Raw genomic sequence first — 17,692 nt, 5'->3', positions numbered from 1 at the left:
TTTGTGGATGGAAGGATTGATGGATGGATGGATGGATGGATGGATGCAAGAACAAGAATTAAGTCCATGTGTTGTTCCTACTGATTTAGAAGGGAGGCATCCCGATTTGTATACTTTGGATGAATGGATAGATGGAGGAAAGAACAAGAATTAAGTCCATGTGTTGTTCCTACTGTTTTAGAAGGGAGGCATCCCGATTTGTATACTTTGGATGGGTGGACAGATGGAGGAAAGAACAAGAATTAAGTCAATGTGTTGTTCGTACAGTTTTAGAAGGGAGGCATCCCAATTTGTATACTTTGGATGGATGGATAAATAGAGGAAAGAACAATTATTAAGTCCACGTGTTGTTCCTACTGTTTTAGAAGTGAGGCATCCCAATTTGTATACTTTGTGGATGGATGGATGGATGGATGGATGGATGTCACGTATTCTGATGTCTATTATATTGCACATATTTATGGGATTGCATACAAACTGGGATGTGGAAAGAGACAGCAGAGAGGAGACAGGAAATAATTGGGAAGAGAGAGTGAGAATGTGTCCGGAACACAACCCAGGCCAGATCTGAAACATTTCCTGCGTGAGTGCAATGACTCAACAAGTCTGCAGCTCATGTGCTAATAACTAGACCATGGCTTTTGAGTTGGTTTCTAATTTTACTACTGAAATGGAAAAATTGGACATTGGTAGCAATCAGCATGCTTGTCCATCTAGAATAATATTCTCCACAGATTATGACATCATGACACTAACAGCCCTTCTTACATCATCTGTTGCTTTAGCATAGGACAGCGAGAACATGTTTGTCATTAAAAGTGTCTGGAAACATTAACATTGTGGCCTTGCTCGTGTGGCACAGGAAGCAGGATAAAGCCATGATTGCCTTATTCCTGGACGTATCAGGGTTATATGCACATTTTGTGGTTGCACCACAGGGCAGTGTCAACCCCCCAAGAATTCTGGGAAAAACTGGTAGAAACGCTGAGTCTTGGTTTCTAGCTCACTGATGTGGCAGTGACGTGGTTTTGTAGCTTCCATTTAGTGCCCGGGATCTTTTATTTAGGAACCACCCTCTGAGTAAAATTTCATATGTTACTATACATCCGACTATTAGAGCCAGTGTGGTTGGTTAAATATCTCATGAAGTCTAAGAGAACGTCCTCAAAGACAGATTCATAAACAGCTTCTCAAAACATGAGCCCACCATCTTAGAGGACATTTAATAAGAGTTATTTAATACTTTTGTTTTGTTACGTTTAAAATATTGGGTTAATCATGTTTGGGTGTTCATGGGAAGATTTTCATCAATTTCATCTCATTGTGTACAGACTTTTTACTGCTTACAATAGGGGAAAATCTGTGGAAATCTGTAAAAAATAAATAATTACGGTATTTTTTTTAAGTAAAAACCACATTTTTTTTGGCAGCAGAAAGCATTACTAAATAATGTTAAAATAATAATAATAATAATAATGCACATAAACACCCCTGGCAAAGTGTGGTTTTGGACGATATCAGCATAAATCCTTATTTATTTATTTTTTTTGGTGCAAATACATTACATACATAAGTAACTTGACATTATCATTGAAGACCAGCAATAATAATTTTCATTTTGATTACATAATAATGGCAATATATAAATGTCAAAGTCAGACATGCCCCATTGCCAACTGTGATGCCTGGTTACTGGTTTAAACTTGGCCCAGGTTTGTAAAAGATTTTTGGGTCATCACACCTTAATAGCTTCAACAATTGATTGCCAATCAAGTTTAGAATACAATGAACCAATTAGAACCCAGTTTAGGTCAGATAGCTGCTAATGGTGGATATGTTGATGAATCGAATATTTAAGTTTTTTCTATATATAAACTGTTTGTGTAATAAAATATGTTTTTGTAGTTTGTGTTGTCTCTTATCAGTGCAAAATGATCACAAATTAAAAAGGACTTTTCTAGGGCGTTTTTTAGAGGGCAGTATATATATATATATATATATATATATATATATAATAAATCTGGCACAGGCCTATTGATGTGTTCTGATGTACAAATGGGCATCAAACGCCCCTTGAGAAGCACCAACCATTTATTTCTCTGACTAATAATAATATAATAATCACAGCCGTGTCCTGTCCCTTGCCCCACTGAGGACACATTAATTAGCAGGTGTGAATTAATGAGGAAAAAGCCGGTGGGTGCTAATTACAGACTGCACCTCTAACCCTTAAATAAAGCTTCAAATGCAGTCTTCTTCCATTCTCTGTTGCGTTACTATTCGTCTCACTCTGAATAAAGGATGGTATTTATATTGTCCAAATCTCAATCGGAATGCCTCATTTGGGCTCAGGGATGAAGAGTTGCCATCCTAATTCATCAATGTGGATTACCCCGCACGGAGGTTAAACCCCAGAGTGCTTTGCAGGCACATCCATCAGGCCAACATAAACCCCAGAGATGCATGTGCAGACAGATAGAGACTGATGAAGCATAATGGCTGTATTTGGATTAAAGCTGCATCCTCTGTACAGAATTAGTATTTAGTGTTGCACTGTTGCAACACCATCCCTGCTGAAAGGACACATTTGATACAGGGATGTTTCCAAGAGGAAATCAGAGGAAAAATGACTGGCTAAAGAATAGTGTTAACAGAAATGTTGTAGTCTACTAAGTAGTGTGGTTTGCGTGTGAGTGTAATAAGACTGATGCAATACGATGTGTGTTGGAGCGACATGATGGAATTGTGTTCATTTGACGGGACAGTTTCGGACAGCGTGAAGGCCTTGGTGCAGTCTGGCAGCAGCCATTTTTCATCAGATCTCTCCTTGAACCTGTCCAGCTCCCTTTGCCACCTTAACAGCTACTAAATCACACTCTTCCTCCAGCGCAGGTGTGGCCGTGACCCTCTTCTTCTTTCGTTCCTGTCATCCCTCTTCTCTGTCATCCTACACAACATCTCACACACACTTACATTCTGAGTAAGAGCTGTTTACGGCAGTCTAGGTCATAAGCGGTTTTTCAGACAAGATCTGTTCATTTATATGCTTTGCTGTCAACCGTAACAGCTGTCACCTTTTAAAAGAATTACATTTTACTGTTAGACTAAAGATGTAGTTGAAAAGTTCATAGAAACTGACTTTTGCTACTTTTTCCCTTTAAGAAAAAAAAACAAACTCTTACACAACCCAAAACATGCTTTGTTGCCAAAGCAATATTTCCATCATCAGTATCTGAAGTTTTCAAGGACGGCTGTTTTCACTCCCTTCTCGAGCTGAAATGAAGTTTTCCTCCTGTCAAGAGAAGTTCACAGAAACGTGCTCCTGTAATATTCAAACGCGAGCAGAATTCAGGGTCGTCGGGCTTGCTATTCATTTCACATAGTGAGGCAGAATCAATGCAGAGCAGGGAGAGCTCAAGGCCACATTCCAATTCAGCTCTTAATGTGGATCCAGAGGCAGCAGAAGTGGTTTTCATATGACATTTATCTTTCTGCCAGTACTTTTGTATGGGGATATTGAGGCCTTCATTTGTGTCAGGTGTGAAAAGTGTAGGCTGACATATAAATGAGGGAAAATGAAAGAGTGGTGAAAAGAGAGCGACAGTGAATGATAGCGAGCGAAATAATTAAACCAGCTTAACCAAAGTCATTTCAAATATTAAAATTGCTGAAAAAATTGCTGCATAATGCAAAACATTTACGCAAAATTGTCAGCAAAAAATCATGGGAGGAAGGAATGGGGTACTTTTAGAACCTCCTTAAATGTTTTATTATATATATATATATATATATATATATATATATATATATATATATATATATATATATATATATATATCTTTTCTATCTCTATATATATATATATATATTATTTTGCTAAAAAATATTTAAATTAAAATACAAAAATAAAATGTTTTAAATTATAAAATATATTACAAATATATAATTTATATAATTTATATTTATATAATATATATAATTTAATTCTAATAATTATGTAAATTAATTCAAATGTATATTTAATCATGACTGTTTTGAAAGTTACTGAGCAATAAAAAATAATGGGCTGGATAGGTTTCACATTCCCAAAGCCCTGTCATGGTCCAATTCACCCCAGTGCTTACCGTCTGTGACCTCAAGCTGTGCTTTGGCCAGGATGCTGCCCGCCACTGTCAGGGCCTGACAGATATAATACCCCGCGTCTGCCCGCTGGACCGCTGTGATGGTCAGATCTCCACTGGGTGACACCGAGAAACGACTGTTGGGCTGCTGTGGTTGGTTTGGAAACAAAAGGTTCTACACAAAGAAAACAAGAAACAAAGTGTGAAGAGCATTTCCAGGGAAAATTCCCTACCTGAAACCCACCATTCTTTCATTCAAACACATTTTTGCATTAGCGGTGGTAAATTATTAGTATTTTCAACTATTAAACTGATCCATTTTCGAAAGTAATTATGGCGGCGTGACTTCAAATATTTAAAATTGCAGAACACAGTGGCTCATTGAAGATAGAGCTCTTGATAACCAGTATGCTAACCCTGAATGTGTATAGCTCACTGTGAGTATCCATTGTGTCCAAATGACTCCAGTAATTGCTTTGGGCTGCGTTGTTTACTCACTCTGTCTGACATGGCTGTCTCGTTTGAAATGAAATCTGTTGCAAAGGGAGGAGGCCAGGTGATTCAAAGCTAATTCACCACCAGCGGCTGGTTTAGCCCATGTGCTAATTACGGAAGATAACAAGCTGGGTTCATTAATGGCCGTCATTGACAGAGCCCTCACATTTAGCTCAGGTTTTATATCCTTGAGATCTCTCCACTCTTCCTTTCATTTTATCTCTCTTTCTCTCTCTCTCTCTCTCTCTCTCTCTCTTTTGATTTCTGAGTCCTCATAGCTGACCGACAGAAACCGAAAGGCATTAGCCAGATTCAATTACACCTAATGACTTTAATGCTCCAAATTATGCTCCAAATGATGTTTTTTCTTTCTTTCTTTTGCTCTTTTTTTTAATTAGCCTCTCACACATGATAGATGTTGGGTCCATTATCCTCAAGTGTGACTGAGAGGCTTCTCTCAGCGCTAATGACTCAATAACTGCTTTAATTTTGCCTTTTAACAAATACCTTCATATCTTACTTAAGAGAGGAATAGTAGGACAGACAGACAGGACAAGTGTGTTATATTGCATCTAATATTGGGATTAAGACTCAAATCCTCCTACATTTCCCATTTAAATAGACTTTTAAATAGCATACTTTCAACTGGCTTGCTCATGCTATAACTCTAAAACGGCTACAATGCTAGATATGACTAGTATCCCTTCTTCAATATGTCCAAGGGATTTGTTCACCCGTTCTGTTGTCTGTTTTTTGTCAGTATCCCTGGACCATGCATGTTAACGACTAGCCCAAAGCTTCAACAAAATTAAGAGAAGATAGCTATTAACATGAGGATTAAGACTCAAATCCTCCTGCATTTCTCATTTTATATGACTTTTAAAAAGTACTTTCAACAAGCTCCCCAAAGCTAAAACCCACTGCTACAAAGCTAAAGTGTTCTACGTGGTTGCCAGAATGCTGATATGCGGTTACTAAGGTCTTTTGGGTGGTTTCTAGGTGGCCGACCCCTAGATATGGCTTGTATCACTTCTTCAATATAAGTTTAAGGGATTTGTTCACCCATTTTGTTGTCTGTTATTGTAAGTATCCCTTTAGCATCCACTAGCCCAGGGATGGACAACTCCAGTCCTGGAGGGCCAGTGTCCAGCAGAGTTTAGCTCCAACCCTAATCAAACACACCTGAACCAGCTAATCAAGGTCTTTAGGATTAGTAGAAAGTTATAGGCAAGTGAGTTTTTATCAGGGTTGGAGATAAACTCTGCAGGACACTGGCCCTCCAGGACCGGAGTTGTCCATCCCTGCACTAGCCCAAAGCAAACAAAAAATAAGAGTAGGTTAAAGAGAGAAAAGTGTACTCTTACCTGACTTCCTTCTTTCTGCCAGAAGACCGCTGGCTGTGGGTTCCCTTTCGTCTCACAGGGGAAACTGGCAGTTCGTCCCTGCGCCACAATCTGATCCCGCGGCCTGATCACGAACTGTGGTGCAGCTGAGTCAAAAACCAAAGACATGAACATTACACCATACCCTCAGACACAAAAATGCACAACAACACACACACACACACTCTGATCACTGGCAGTCAGTGGGAACGTCAAGCATCCACAGGCATTGACTGCCAAGGTCACTGAGACAGAGCTTCCATGCATCAGCCCATTTCCGACAGCATTCGGCCTCTTGGTTTATCTGTTTGCTTTGACCACAAACAGCAAGGACAGCAACAGCAACCACAGGAAGCCATTCATCCAGGTGAGCCCGCAGATGGCGGTACTGAATGAATGACGGGCAGCTTTCAGGCACGGCCGTGCTGCGGTCACAACACCAGAGGGAAGGGTGGGTCATTCCGGTCGGACACACGGAGAGGAGAAGCTATGTGAGGATGCCACACCGTGAACCTACGTGGACACTTCTTTTGTAAGTGGCTTTAAATGCTCGACTCTATTTACTCTAAGTACACAAAGCAGTTTCTATTCCTGTATCGAAGACAAGCAGAGGTCACAAGCTGGACAAGCTTGGAAAACATCGAATTGGCTGTTGGCATTTTAATGGAAATCATTCTCTATTCTAAGTGCCGACTTAGGTCAAGTTTTCACAGAACGAGAATTTTCTCCCGCCTTATGCGTCATACTTAGCAAAGTATTTTTTAACCTCTCAACTCACCCGGCACAGAAACTCAGCCAACATTCCTGCAGAGCACATTCAAATAATCCAATTAAAAGTGCCATCTTTCCTGCTTTCCCTGCCTAACCTGACCTTAAAATGGCATCAGAATTCAGGAACAGGGATCCAAACTTTCCCCTTGTCAATGCTACTTTCTCCTTAATGAGAAGGTTAGGGCACCAGTCATCTAAAAAAGGTTTGTCAGAGTCTTCAAAGGCAGGGAATGGCAGCTGGAGCTTGTGAGAAGATAAAATGCTATTGCTTAGCAGTACCACTCACTGGAAAACATAGAGTTAGGGAGTTTCAAGGATGGAGCAAAGGTTTTTATTTTGAGGAATAAATGTTTTAGCTGACCTAAATAAAAGAATGATTTTCTTCTGCTAGAAACTCTGGACTGACCCTACATTCAATCATTTTTAACCAAACAAAAAATAAACAGAACTTACTACTGTTAAAAGCTGATACTTTTCAGTCTTGAGGTTCAACAAAGTCATGAATTTGGACCAAAAACAACAACTATCATGTAATTTGAACATTTTGACAGTGTATTCGTTTTATACTTGCAGCCGCGACAATAAATCTAGATGCAGGACTCCAAACAGTTGAGTTCGTTTAGCAGGGGAACCATTACTCACGGTACACCCATTTACAAAACGAAAAGATCTGACCGTGGAAAAACATTCTCCCCTCCATTCTGATCCCTAAATGAGCCCCTCTACTGTCTGTGCAGCTGGCAACTGTGGACAAGAGAAGTCTGCAAGTGTTTGTGATTTATATGGCTGATCCCTCTTTTGTGAGGCTGTACTTGACTAAGGCTGACACATTCAGGCAAGTTACAGATGGTGGCAGATTTACAGGCTTCCCAATCTGGGCGCACGGTGGCGCGGGCACTTCTGTGAGTTTGGGCATCACACAAAGGCTTTAAATCACAGATTGGCCCGGTTTCATTCTACTCCAGAGCTTTTCTTTTTTCTGTTTTTTTTTTTTTTTTTTTTTTTTTTGGGAGTGAGCGGGCATAAAAGATGGGCATTTACCGATGCTGCTCACTCAAATTGATTGTTTAATGACTTGGACACTCAACTTCATTGTGCAGTTGAGCGTTAAAGTCCTTTTTGGCCAAGATAGGAGAAAAACACTCATGCACAGACACATCCCAAGTCTATTTGTTCCACAGAGGGTTCTAAAAAGTAGAACAAATCCACTCATAAATAAACTGTGATTGCATTTGATTGCATCTCTGGTATATTATTTAATGCATGTGTGTTGTGTGAATAATACACATGCTGTGCGTTTTTCAGTGGGAAGTGTCTGCAGGGAGAACGCGGCCCTGTACGAGCAGAATAGCTGATCAGCTCCTATATTTAATTCATGACAAAGCACATCTGCTCCATACTGGAGAGAGTTCACTACTAAACACACTTCTAAGAGCTGTAAGTAAACACACATGAGAACAACAGGAAAAAATCTCTCTAAAATGCACACACAGATAGAAAAATAAACAGAAACCAACTGACTAATCGAAGACCCACTGGAACACAGAGTTTCAAAGTATTCCATATATTTCCAGATGGCTGTGTGTGTTTAAGAAAGGCTGCTGAATTATATCCATTAAGCAGAAGCCACAAGTTTTAAGAAAATATCATACACTCATCACACTCATCTAGTAAATTTTTTTTTTAGCAGTACTATCACACAAGTCCTATAATAAAGGTAGTTAGTACAGCCACAGGTTAGTACGGGATAAAACTCTACTTTGTTACCTCAGTTAAGAGCTAGTTCATCAGGATGAGAAAGGGAAGTACTGAAGCAGAAAAAGGAAATACTGAACCTCTACAAGGTAAGTTAAAGAGTTAAGCCACCACATTGTATATATATATATATATATATATGTGTGTGTGTGTGTGTGTGTGTAGCAGGAAGGGAGGAAGAAGCACAGAAGGCAGAGGGAATTCATGCAGTATGAAGGAGTGACTGGGATGGGTACTTACCGACAGGGCGAGCTGAAGACACAACAATGGTGGAGTGAAAACAACAAAAAATGAACAAAAGACAGACATAAACAGAAAGGACGTACAAAGAAGAAAGTGAAAAGAATTAAGAACAAAAGAAATTAAATTCAGAATGAACAATGGCAATGTGTTTTTTGGGCACATCATTTTAGCACTGTGTTGGTCGGTGGAAACATATTCCACAGCATAAATGGAGAGGAGAGGAGAAATGAAATGTATTTTATTTTTGAACTTCGATATGGACCAAAATCTTAAAAAAAAAAAAAGTTAATCCGGACGAGCGCCACCCGGTGGCAACATAATATAATGTTTATTTTTATTGTGCGAGCATGTGGAGAGCTAAGAAAAGCAAAATCAGCAGTCTTCTATCTCCTCCTTAAAAGACAGGTATCTGTTTTCATGTGAAGTCATTAAAAATGGGGGCTCGTCCGGGATGAAATTCAGGCCATGAGATCTGCTTCACCTGCTATATACACAGCTTTCAGTGAGGAAGCTGAGCCGGCAAGACAGAATGTGGACAATATTGACAGAATATCCAAGAGAAACTAGCTGAAAAAAAAAAAAAAAAAAAAGTATTTCATATTTAATGCGGTAGTGGAGCTGTCGAGGAGGCTGATGCCATATTGACATTAAAGAGGGAGCAATCATGCTCAGAGTGCTGTCCTCTCCTTCCTTCCCTCCTCTATCTCCCTCTCTCTTGAAAAGGAGCCTGTGTAAAACCCCTCCACTCTGCATCCCCACACATCCCTTCACGGCTGAACTCTGTCCGCTTGTAAATCCAGCTTTCAAAAGGGCTGAAAATTGACGGCTGTCCCCATTGGCAGCTCCAGCCCCCTCCTGAAGGCCACCGAAACCCCCCTATGTGAGGTTTTAAAGCCCACCACAGAGCATCTAAGCAGTTTGATTTAATGTGGTGAGAAGAGAAGGGAGACAGAGAAGAGGTGGAAGGGGAGAGAGAGAGATTATGGCAAAAAGAAGAATTTTTTTATTTTTTATTAACCTTGCCCAGCCGAGCTGGGCTTTCCGGGGTCGGTCTGCACCAGTAAACTGTGAAATGGTTTCGCTGGTATGGGCTAGAGTGCCACAGTGGAACTGAGGAGATACCGTGTGTTTATGTGTGTGCGGGGGGGGGTTGGTGGCCTCCATTCTAGGGGGTGTAAATAATAAAAAGCATTGGTGCTCAGGGCAAGCTCACTCCACACCTAAATTACACTTCAGGAGTTCATTTGAGACCCGTCAGGAGGTTATCTCACTCTTTTAGACTGAGACTCCACCAAAATACATTATACCGCTATTGATTTCCAGTAAAGGGAAACCTTATGATAGAGTCAAATTACCCAGGTCAGCATAAATACACTGTTGGGCTTCTGAGATCCACTAATTTGATTTTGTTTGCCAAAGAAGAAAAATAAAATAAAATAAAATAAAAATATCTATGTATATTTTAATTAATTTATTTATTTTTTAATCTATTTTAATTGATTTAATCCCCTTAGGCAGGGGGCAAAATTTAGGAATTCAGCAATCAATAATTATAATCAAGTAATCCAAAACTGTAATTAGTAATCAATGATGCAATCAAAAGCATTCATCCAAGCTGACTGCATGAGTTGCTTTGAAACAGTTTGACGAAATGCACATTTTTTGAAGGCAACCAACCACCCTGTCACAGTCTAAAGTTGTAAGTAGTGTGATTTAACTTTTGTGGTAGATTTGGATACTCAACTGACCTCTAACCGTGAGGGTGGCGGACGCCTCTGTTTTGCCCACTCGGTTCTCCGCTAAACAGGTGAATGTTCCTTCATCATTCGCTGCTGCCTTCTTTATCCTCAGCACATAGTCATCTTTATCATATTTAATATCATACCTGAAACACATATGAACAGAAGATGAGTATATCAATTAGAAACAACTTCTGTCTATAAAAAAAAAACACAATATGTACTATTGTATAAATTACCATTCAAGTTTGGGGTTTTCAAAGAAATAAAAAAGAAATGAAATTTGATTAGGCAAGGATGCATTAAATTGATTACAAGTGACAGTAAAGACCTTTATATTATTAAAAATAGCTCTTCTTCTGAATACTGAAAAAAATATTAAGCAGCACAACTGTTTTCAACATTGATAATAATAAGAAATGTTTCTTGCGCAGCAAATAAACATATTAGAATGATTTCTGAAGGATCATGAAGACTGGAGCAATGGCAGAGTATACTATAATACATAAGAGATACCAAAATCATTCCATGGAATAAGAAATTATCACCAACTCGCATTTGATCAACGGTCATTGTTTAAATATATAGCCAATACAAAACCATGACATTTGTGTTCATTAAAATGAACAATGCACCATAACAGATGATATTTAGAATACCAGATAAAGAAAACCTAGTATATTCATAAAGAGCACTGTATAGAAACACAGCATTTTTTTTTATTGCTGACAGCGAAAGATCAATTATTCAACAATGACACACACTCTACAGAGAAGGAAGAGGCTTTCAACTGGAACCGCAGATGCTTCCAATATTTATGAGGCGTCCGATGTGTGTGTGAGAGAGAAGTGGGTGTATCTGGGAGCTAATCAGAGAAACAGGCCGATTCCAGGTCAGACAGTACAGAGGGGGATTTGAGATGTAGAATCCAGCCTTATTGATCTGCACCTCACTGGCAGCTCCTAGGTACTTCAGGAGCACTATGTCCTGGAAACTGACAGCCAAAGGTGATGAGCTGTGTGTGAGTATGTGTGTGAGGTGAAAGTGAGGTTGAGAAGTTGACAGGCCTTGCAGGTTGGTCTTCTTTGTAGTAGGTTGCTATAATTGGGATTTCTGGAGTGTGTATGCGTGTCTGTGAGCAAGTGTGAGAGGGCGTTGTGCCATGGAGCTTTTGGTCTGACAGCTAGACAACACTCTGTCTGCTGTCTGTCACTCCAGATCCGCCCTTCCACAGGAAGCAGGGCTTAGAGAGCATGCCATGTGGCGCAGGAGACAGGATCCCTGACATGAGGACCAATACGACCAAAATTATTCTTCGGCAAACTGTTGTTTATATACAACAAATTCACAGAATGTGTGCTGCTTTATTAAAAAAATAAAATATCAAAATAATGTAGCATATAGAATGCAGTTACAATCAGTGTCGGGGGTAACACATTATAAGTAACACAAGTTAGGTAATCAGATTACTTTTTCATGTAACTAGTAAAGTAACACATTACTTTTAAATTTACAACAAAACATAATTTTTCAAATAAGTAACTCAAGTTACTTTGTTGTCCCATTTATTGACTGGCAGCTCTCCTGTCCCCATGTTAAGAGGAATTGTGAGTGAGTGCAGAGGTGTTGTGTGTGAACATGATGGTTATTGTAGATCTAGACTAAATGTGAACATGCATTTACTCTCACTTGCACAAAAACAGATTCAGTAGTCCTCAAAATCAATAAAAACAGTGAAATGCAAACTCAGAATATTATGCAAACCTGCAATGATTAAATTACACAAAAATACTTAATCTCATTAATGTATTTAATCTCAGTTTATTAACCAATGCCTTTAAAAATCACGTTTCCTGAGGCTTATTCATTTCACTTTTGGTGTGAATAGGCTTTTACATTTGCCAAAAATATAACTTTTTTCTTTGTTATTAAAAAACAAACAAGCAAGCCCAGCCCAGAAAAAAAGTAACTTAAAATAAGGTAGCATTACATTCTATAAAAAGTGTTTCTGTGTTTCCGAATGAATTTTGAACGAATGGGGTGAACCAATGATTAAATGGCCCATTCATAAAGAGAGCCGTTTACTTGATTTCTGAATCAATCTGCTGTTCGAACGAACTGAATGACTTAATGGGCTCTATTTTAACAATCTAAGCGCATGGTCTGAAGACCATGGCGCAGATGCACTTAGAGTGCGTCCAAATCCACTTTTGCTAGTTTAATGACGAAAAATGATCGTAGTGCCAGGCGCATGGTCCAAAAGGGCTGTTCGTAGTTTCTTAATGAGTCACGGGTAACGGCGTAACGTGCAATAAACCAAACAGGTGTGCTTCCACCATGGCGGATTGCTATTTACATCCTTTTATTTTTAATATTTGGCATGTCTGTGTGCTGCTGTGCGTCCCTGTGTGTGTAATAAGCAGAGTGTACACATATTACTAACACGCCTTTTAAAATAACAAAAAAAAATTTACAAAATACTGCGCCATTGACTTTAGACCAGGTTTTTGTTGGTAAATGGCGCAATAATTTTCAGTTGCATCAAAATAGCAACACGGCAACAACGCGCCTGAACAGCATGCCCATGGGCAAACAAATGGGCGCGAGTGCATTTGCTATTTAAACAACGAGGCGCTGGATGTGAAAATAACTGTGGCGGGCTGAAACAAGCAAAAAACACTTGCGTCGCGATTGCCGTCGCAGTGCGCCAGGTGTATGATAGGGCCCAATGACTTACTCATTTAGACATTCACCGCTACCTACTGGAAGTTCTAGTGTCTTATTTAGAGTATTATTTCATAAATAAATAAATAAATAAAAATATTAATAAAAACCCATTAGATGTAGTTCAACCAAAAATAAAAATTCTATCATAATTTACTCACCCTCGTGACATCATGACTGTTGAAGCCTAAAAGGTTATGTGTAATAAATTCTATGTTGAATCAAATATAATATTTCTTTCTAAAGCTGGTGGTAATCTCTCAGCCAAATTTGATGTGCAATTAATTTGCCATTAATTAGATTAAAATTTGAATCACTTGACAGCCTTATAATAGGAATGTCCTGATAAAGTTTGATCATATATGTAATGTCATAGTCCAGGTTCAAGTCAAGTTTTGGAGAATAAAGCTGACACTGTTCGAATGAAAACGGAAGGAGAATGACACTTCACAGAAGCTAAACACTCCGATGTATCAAGTGTCTTTCTGACAGAGCCTGAGGCAAAGTTTGACATGATTGGATACAGAGAGAGAGAAAGAGAGAGAGACGGAGATTAAAGAAACAACATAAACAGATGCTAATCAGATTTTCAACCACTAAGACTAAATATTGCATGAAACGAGCCTGGTAAAAACAAGAAATACTCTCTCTCTCTCTCTCACACACACACACACACACACACACACACATACACACAGAAACAGTAGCGCTCTGTATGTGCTTCCTCTCTGAGCTGGATCTGTTCTCTATTAGGAGAGGAATGCAATTACACATGAAGCAAGGCAATGCTGAGGATACACTCCACTCCACTGGTCTCTAAACAACACACACACATATTACGCGGCATGCGTTGCTGACAGATTTGGGGTGTAAACATTTGCAGACACAGCTTTTGAGTGTCTTTTCCTTGTTAATTCGTACTTGGAGCTCAGAGATGCTGTGAAAGTCTGCGCCAAATGGCCTGGTGTTACTTTGACAAGCTAATGAGTTCATATATCATCTCTGTATGAACAGCACAGGCATCCCGACAGCAAAGAAGCTTGTGAAATTCTGTAAGAGAATTCAAAATCGACAAGAAAAAGATTTGGTGTTTGGATCGGATAGGGTTTTCACCATTTAAATGTAACTAAAACACTGCGTTGTGGGTTAATACGTTGCATGTCTGTGTGATTGCATAACCTGAAGGTCAACTGGTTGCCAACCCGTTATCTACCACATACGCCAGCTCTTTGAAGTCAGACATCTACATAATCACGAGAGAGAAAATACAAGTGACTCTGCACAACGGGCGACGGCTGAGAATGTCAAAATTAAAATAATCTGCCGTTTCAGCGACAGGAAATAAAATAAGAGCACGAGACACGTGTTTTGTCTAGTCTGGGTCTTGTGGTAATTACGTGCTGCGCGACTGTGAGTTATTTAATTATTAGATTGTCATTGTTTCTTTCTCGAAACCTAATTAATTTCGCGATATGCTTCTTGGAAAGAAAAGAGAAGAAGCGTGTTGAATTATTACCTGACAGATACACTGATTGTCGCACTCGCTGAATTAATTACTATGTATGTTTTAACTGACAGCTGAATAATGTAGATTAATCTAATTGTTTCTTACAAAACTAATAAACCAAGAAAAGTCTTCACGGAAACGCACAGAGCGACATTTGTGATCTGATGAAAGGAACATGGTAAAGTAATTAGGCTATGTATTAATCTTTTTGAATTTATTATGTGTAGCATTTGGACACTACAGAACAGAATATAATTGTAATGAATGACGTCAGTGAACTAATAATTAACGGATAAAAATTCAACCGCACTGGATTTAGAGCCCATATTACAGTGCATATTCTGATATGATTCATAATCCAAAACTATGAAAGCAATGGCCTTTCAGAATTGTTGAACAGGAGTAGTTTGAAATCTGTGCAGATATGGGGAATGTGGGAAAGGTACACAGAGACGTGATGGTTTATTTTGTCTGCGTGCTTGTTGTGAGAGCATGTGGCCCGGTGACCTGTACCATATCACAGACACAGACAAACAAAACAAGGCATGATAGCACTCAAAAAAACACAGCCGCTGTTCGCATCCTTATCTGCTTGCTGTGGACACACATGTGTTTGGAGCTGTCTCAATCGCTGATGCTGTTTTGAATATTTATTTTAATTCTTGACTCTCAGAATATTTCATCAAATCAAAAAGTACCATGGTTTTACTGTGGGTTTTTGGACAAGGTAAAATGGTCACACTGTGTTTTTGTGGCCATGCACCATGGTATTTTCAGAAGAAGCATGAAATACCATAAAAACACCTGAAATTAAGTAAAGTATATGGTAATCTTTCATACATATACATTTCCATTTATAGAAGTTCAGGGTTGGTAAGATGTATTTATTGTTTTTGAAAGAAGTCTTATCTGCTCACCAAGTCTGCATTTTTTTTTATTTTTTTTTTTATCAAAAATAAGGTAAAAGAGCAATATTATAAAATATAATTATAATATAACATAACTGGATATACTATGTTAATAATAATAATATAAAATTCAGCTTTGTATATATATATATATATATATATATATATATATATATATATATATATATATATATATATATATATATATATATATATAATTTATTCCTGTGATACAAAGCTGAATTATCAGCATCATTACTCCAGTCATCAGTGTCACATGATCCTTTAGAAATCATTCTAATATGCTGATTTGCTGCTCAAGAATCATTTCTTATTATTAATTAGTTATGCTGCTTAAAGGGTTAGTTCACCTAAAAATGAAAATTCTGTCATTAATTATTCACCTTCATATCGTTCCACAGCCGTAAGACTTTCGTTCATCTTCAGAACACAAATTAAGATATTTTTGATAAAATCCGATGGCTCACTGAGGCCTCCATTGACAGCAAGTTAATTTACACTTTACAAATCTTTTGTTTCAAATCAGTGGTTCGGAGCGTGTATCAAACCGCTACAGTCACGTGATTTCAGTAAACAAGATTTTGTTACATGTTTCGAAATTTAAATGGTTCACCACTGGGGGGCGCGACTTTTGCAGTTTGATACACGCTCCAAACCACTGATTTGAAACAAAAGATTCGTAAAGCTTCATAAAGCAATGTTTTGAAATCTCCCATCACTAGATATTGTTGAATAAAGTCATTATTTTGTTTTTTTAGCACACAAAAAGTATTCTTGTCACTTCATAACATTAAGATTGAACCACTGCAGTCACATGACCTGTTTTAAATATGTCTTTAGCAGCTTTCTGGGCATCTGAAAGTGTTGATTATCTTGCTGGCAATAGAGGTCTCAGTGAGACATCAGATTTGATCAAAAATATCTTAATTTGTGTTTCAAAGATGAATGAAGGTCTTATGGGTGTGGAATGACATGAGAGTGAGTAATTAATGATATAATTTTCATTTTTGTGTGAACTAACCTTTTACGATTTGTGGAAACTAATACATATTTCAGGATTCTTTGATGAAAAGAAAGTTCAATGAACAGCATTTATTTGAATCTTTTTCAACATTATAAATGACTTTACTGTCAATTCAGATTAATTTAATCTATCCTTGTTGAAAAATATGAGCTATATTAGTAATATTATCCAATTATATGAACATTCTCAGTCTTGTGATAATTTCCTATCAAATCTTGTGTTCTTTTACGAATTCGATCCAAGATTTATTGCATTAGACACAATGTATCTGTTCCATGACTAAATCTTTTTTTTTGTATCGCCTGAAGGATGATCTTTGTCAAAAGTGTTCTCGTCCTCTCTCCCTCTCTTTATCTCACTATCACAGTTTGAATGGAGAGGCCTGAGGGTGACTAACTTCTCTTTTGCTGTGCCAGAGCCTCACCTGCACCGGTCCACCTGCAGTCTCACCTGTCTTTACCTCAGGGCCTCAGCACGGAGCAAAAGAATACCAACCAATGAGGCTTATATTATCTGCAGGGGGCCTCACGACAGAGCTCGTGTGTTTCTGAAAATGGGCCCCAGCATGGAGCTCAACACCTACATCACAGATGGCTATACGAGTAGACATTTGAAATAATGCTTTAGATTGGCAGACGTCTCTGCCAGCGTGTCCCCGTCTCACCTCCCGCGGGGGACATCAATTTCGTCTTTTTTCCAGCGGACGGATGGTTGTGGGTCTCCCTGCACCTGACAGCGAAACTCCACCGCCTCCTCCTCCAGAACCACCTGGTTAATGGGCCGTCGTAGGAACGTGGGCCTCTCTGAAAGACACACAGACGAGAAAAGGACATAAGGGACGCTGAGACCTCATTCACACTCTGTGACTCAGCATTGAGTCATACACCGAACAGCTCTCACAGAGATTTGTGTTATTGTGTAATGTATGATACGCTTTTGTGTCCCAGCATGTTTTATGACTAACTTGAGGACACAAGCATAACAGAGGAATTAAACATGACA

The 17,692-nt window shown here is 38.7% G+C and overlaps 1 protein-coding gene across 6 annotated transcripts in view; it reads right to left on the bottom strand.

The window, feature by feature from the left end:
- The window catches only part of robo2 (roundabout, axon guidance receptor, homolog 2 (Drosophila)), a 218,848-nt gene that overhangs the window by 57,738 nt on the left and 143,418 nt on the right, over positions 1–17,692 (bottom strand). For all 6 annotated transcript variants that reach the window (XM_067364676.1, XM_067364680.1, XM_067364678.1 and 3 more), the window contains exons 5-9: positions 17,355–17,493; positions 10,516–10,652; positions 8,765–8,776; positions 5,981–6,105; positions 4,125–4,296 (exon numbers count right to left, since the gene is read on the bottom strand). In XM_067364676.1, the coding sequence (XP_067220777.1) occupies positions 4,125–4,296; positions 5,981–6,105; positions 8,765–8,776; positions 10,516–10,652; positions 17,355–17,493 (585 nt within the window). The remainder of the gene's footprint in view (positions 1–4,124; positions 4,297–5,980; positions 6,106–8,764; positions 8,777–10,515; positions 10,653–17,354; positions 17,494–17,692) is intronic.

The sequence above is a fragment of the Chanodichthys erythropterus genome, chromosome 17, assembly GCF_024489055.1.
Source record: "Chanodichthys erythropterus isolate Z2021 chromosome 17, ASM2448905v1, whole genome shotgun sequence".
Classification (NCBI taxonomy): domain Eukaryota; kingdom Metazoa; phylum Chordata; class Actinopteri; order Cypriniformes; family Xenocyprididae; genus Chanodichthys; species Chanodichthys erythropterus.
Note: the sequence above shows the minus strand (reverse complement) of the source record. Positions and strands in the feature narration are given on the sequence as shown.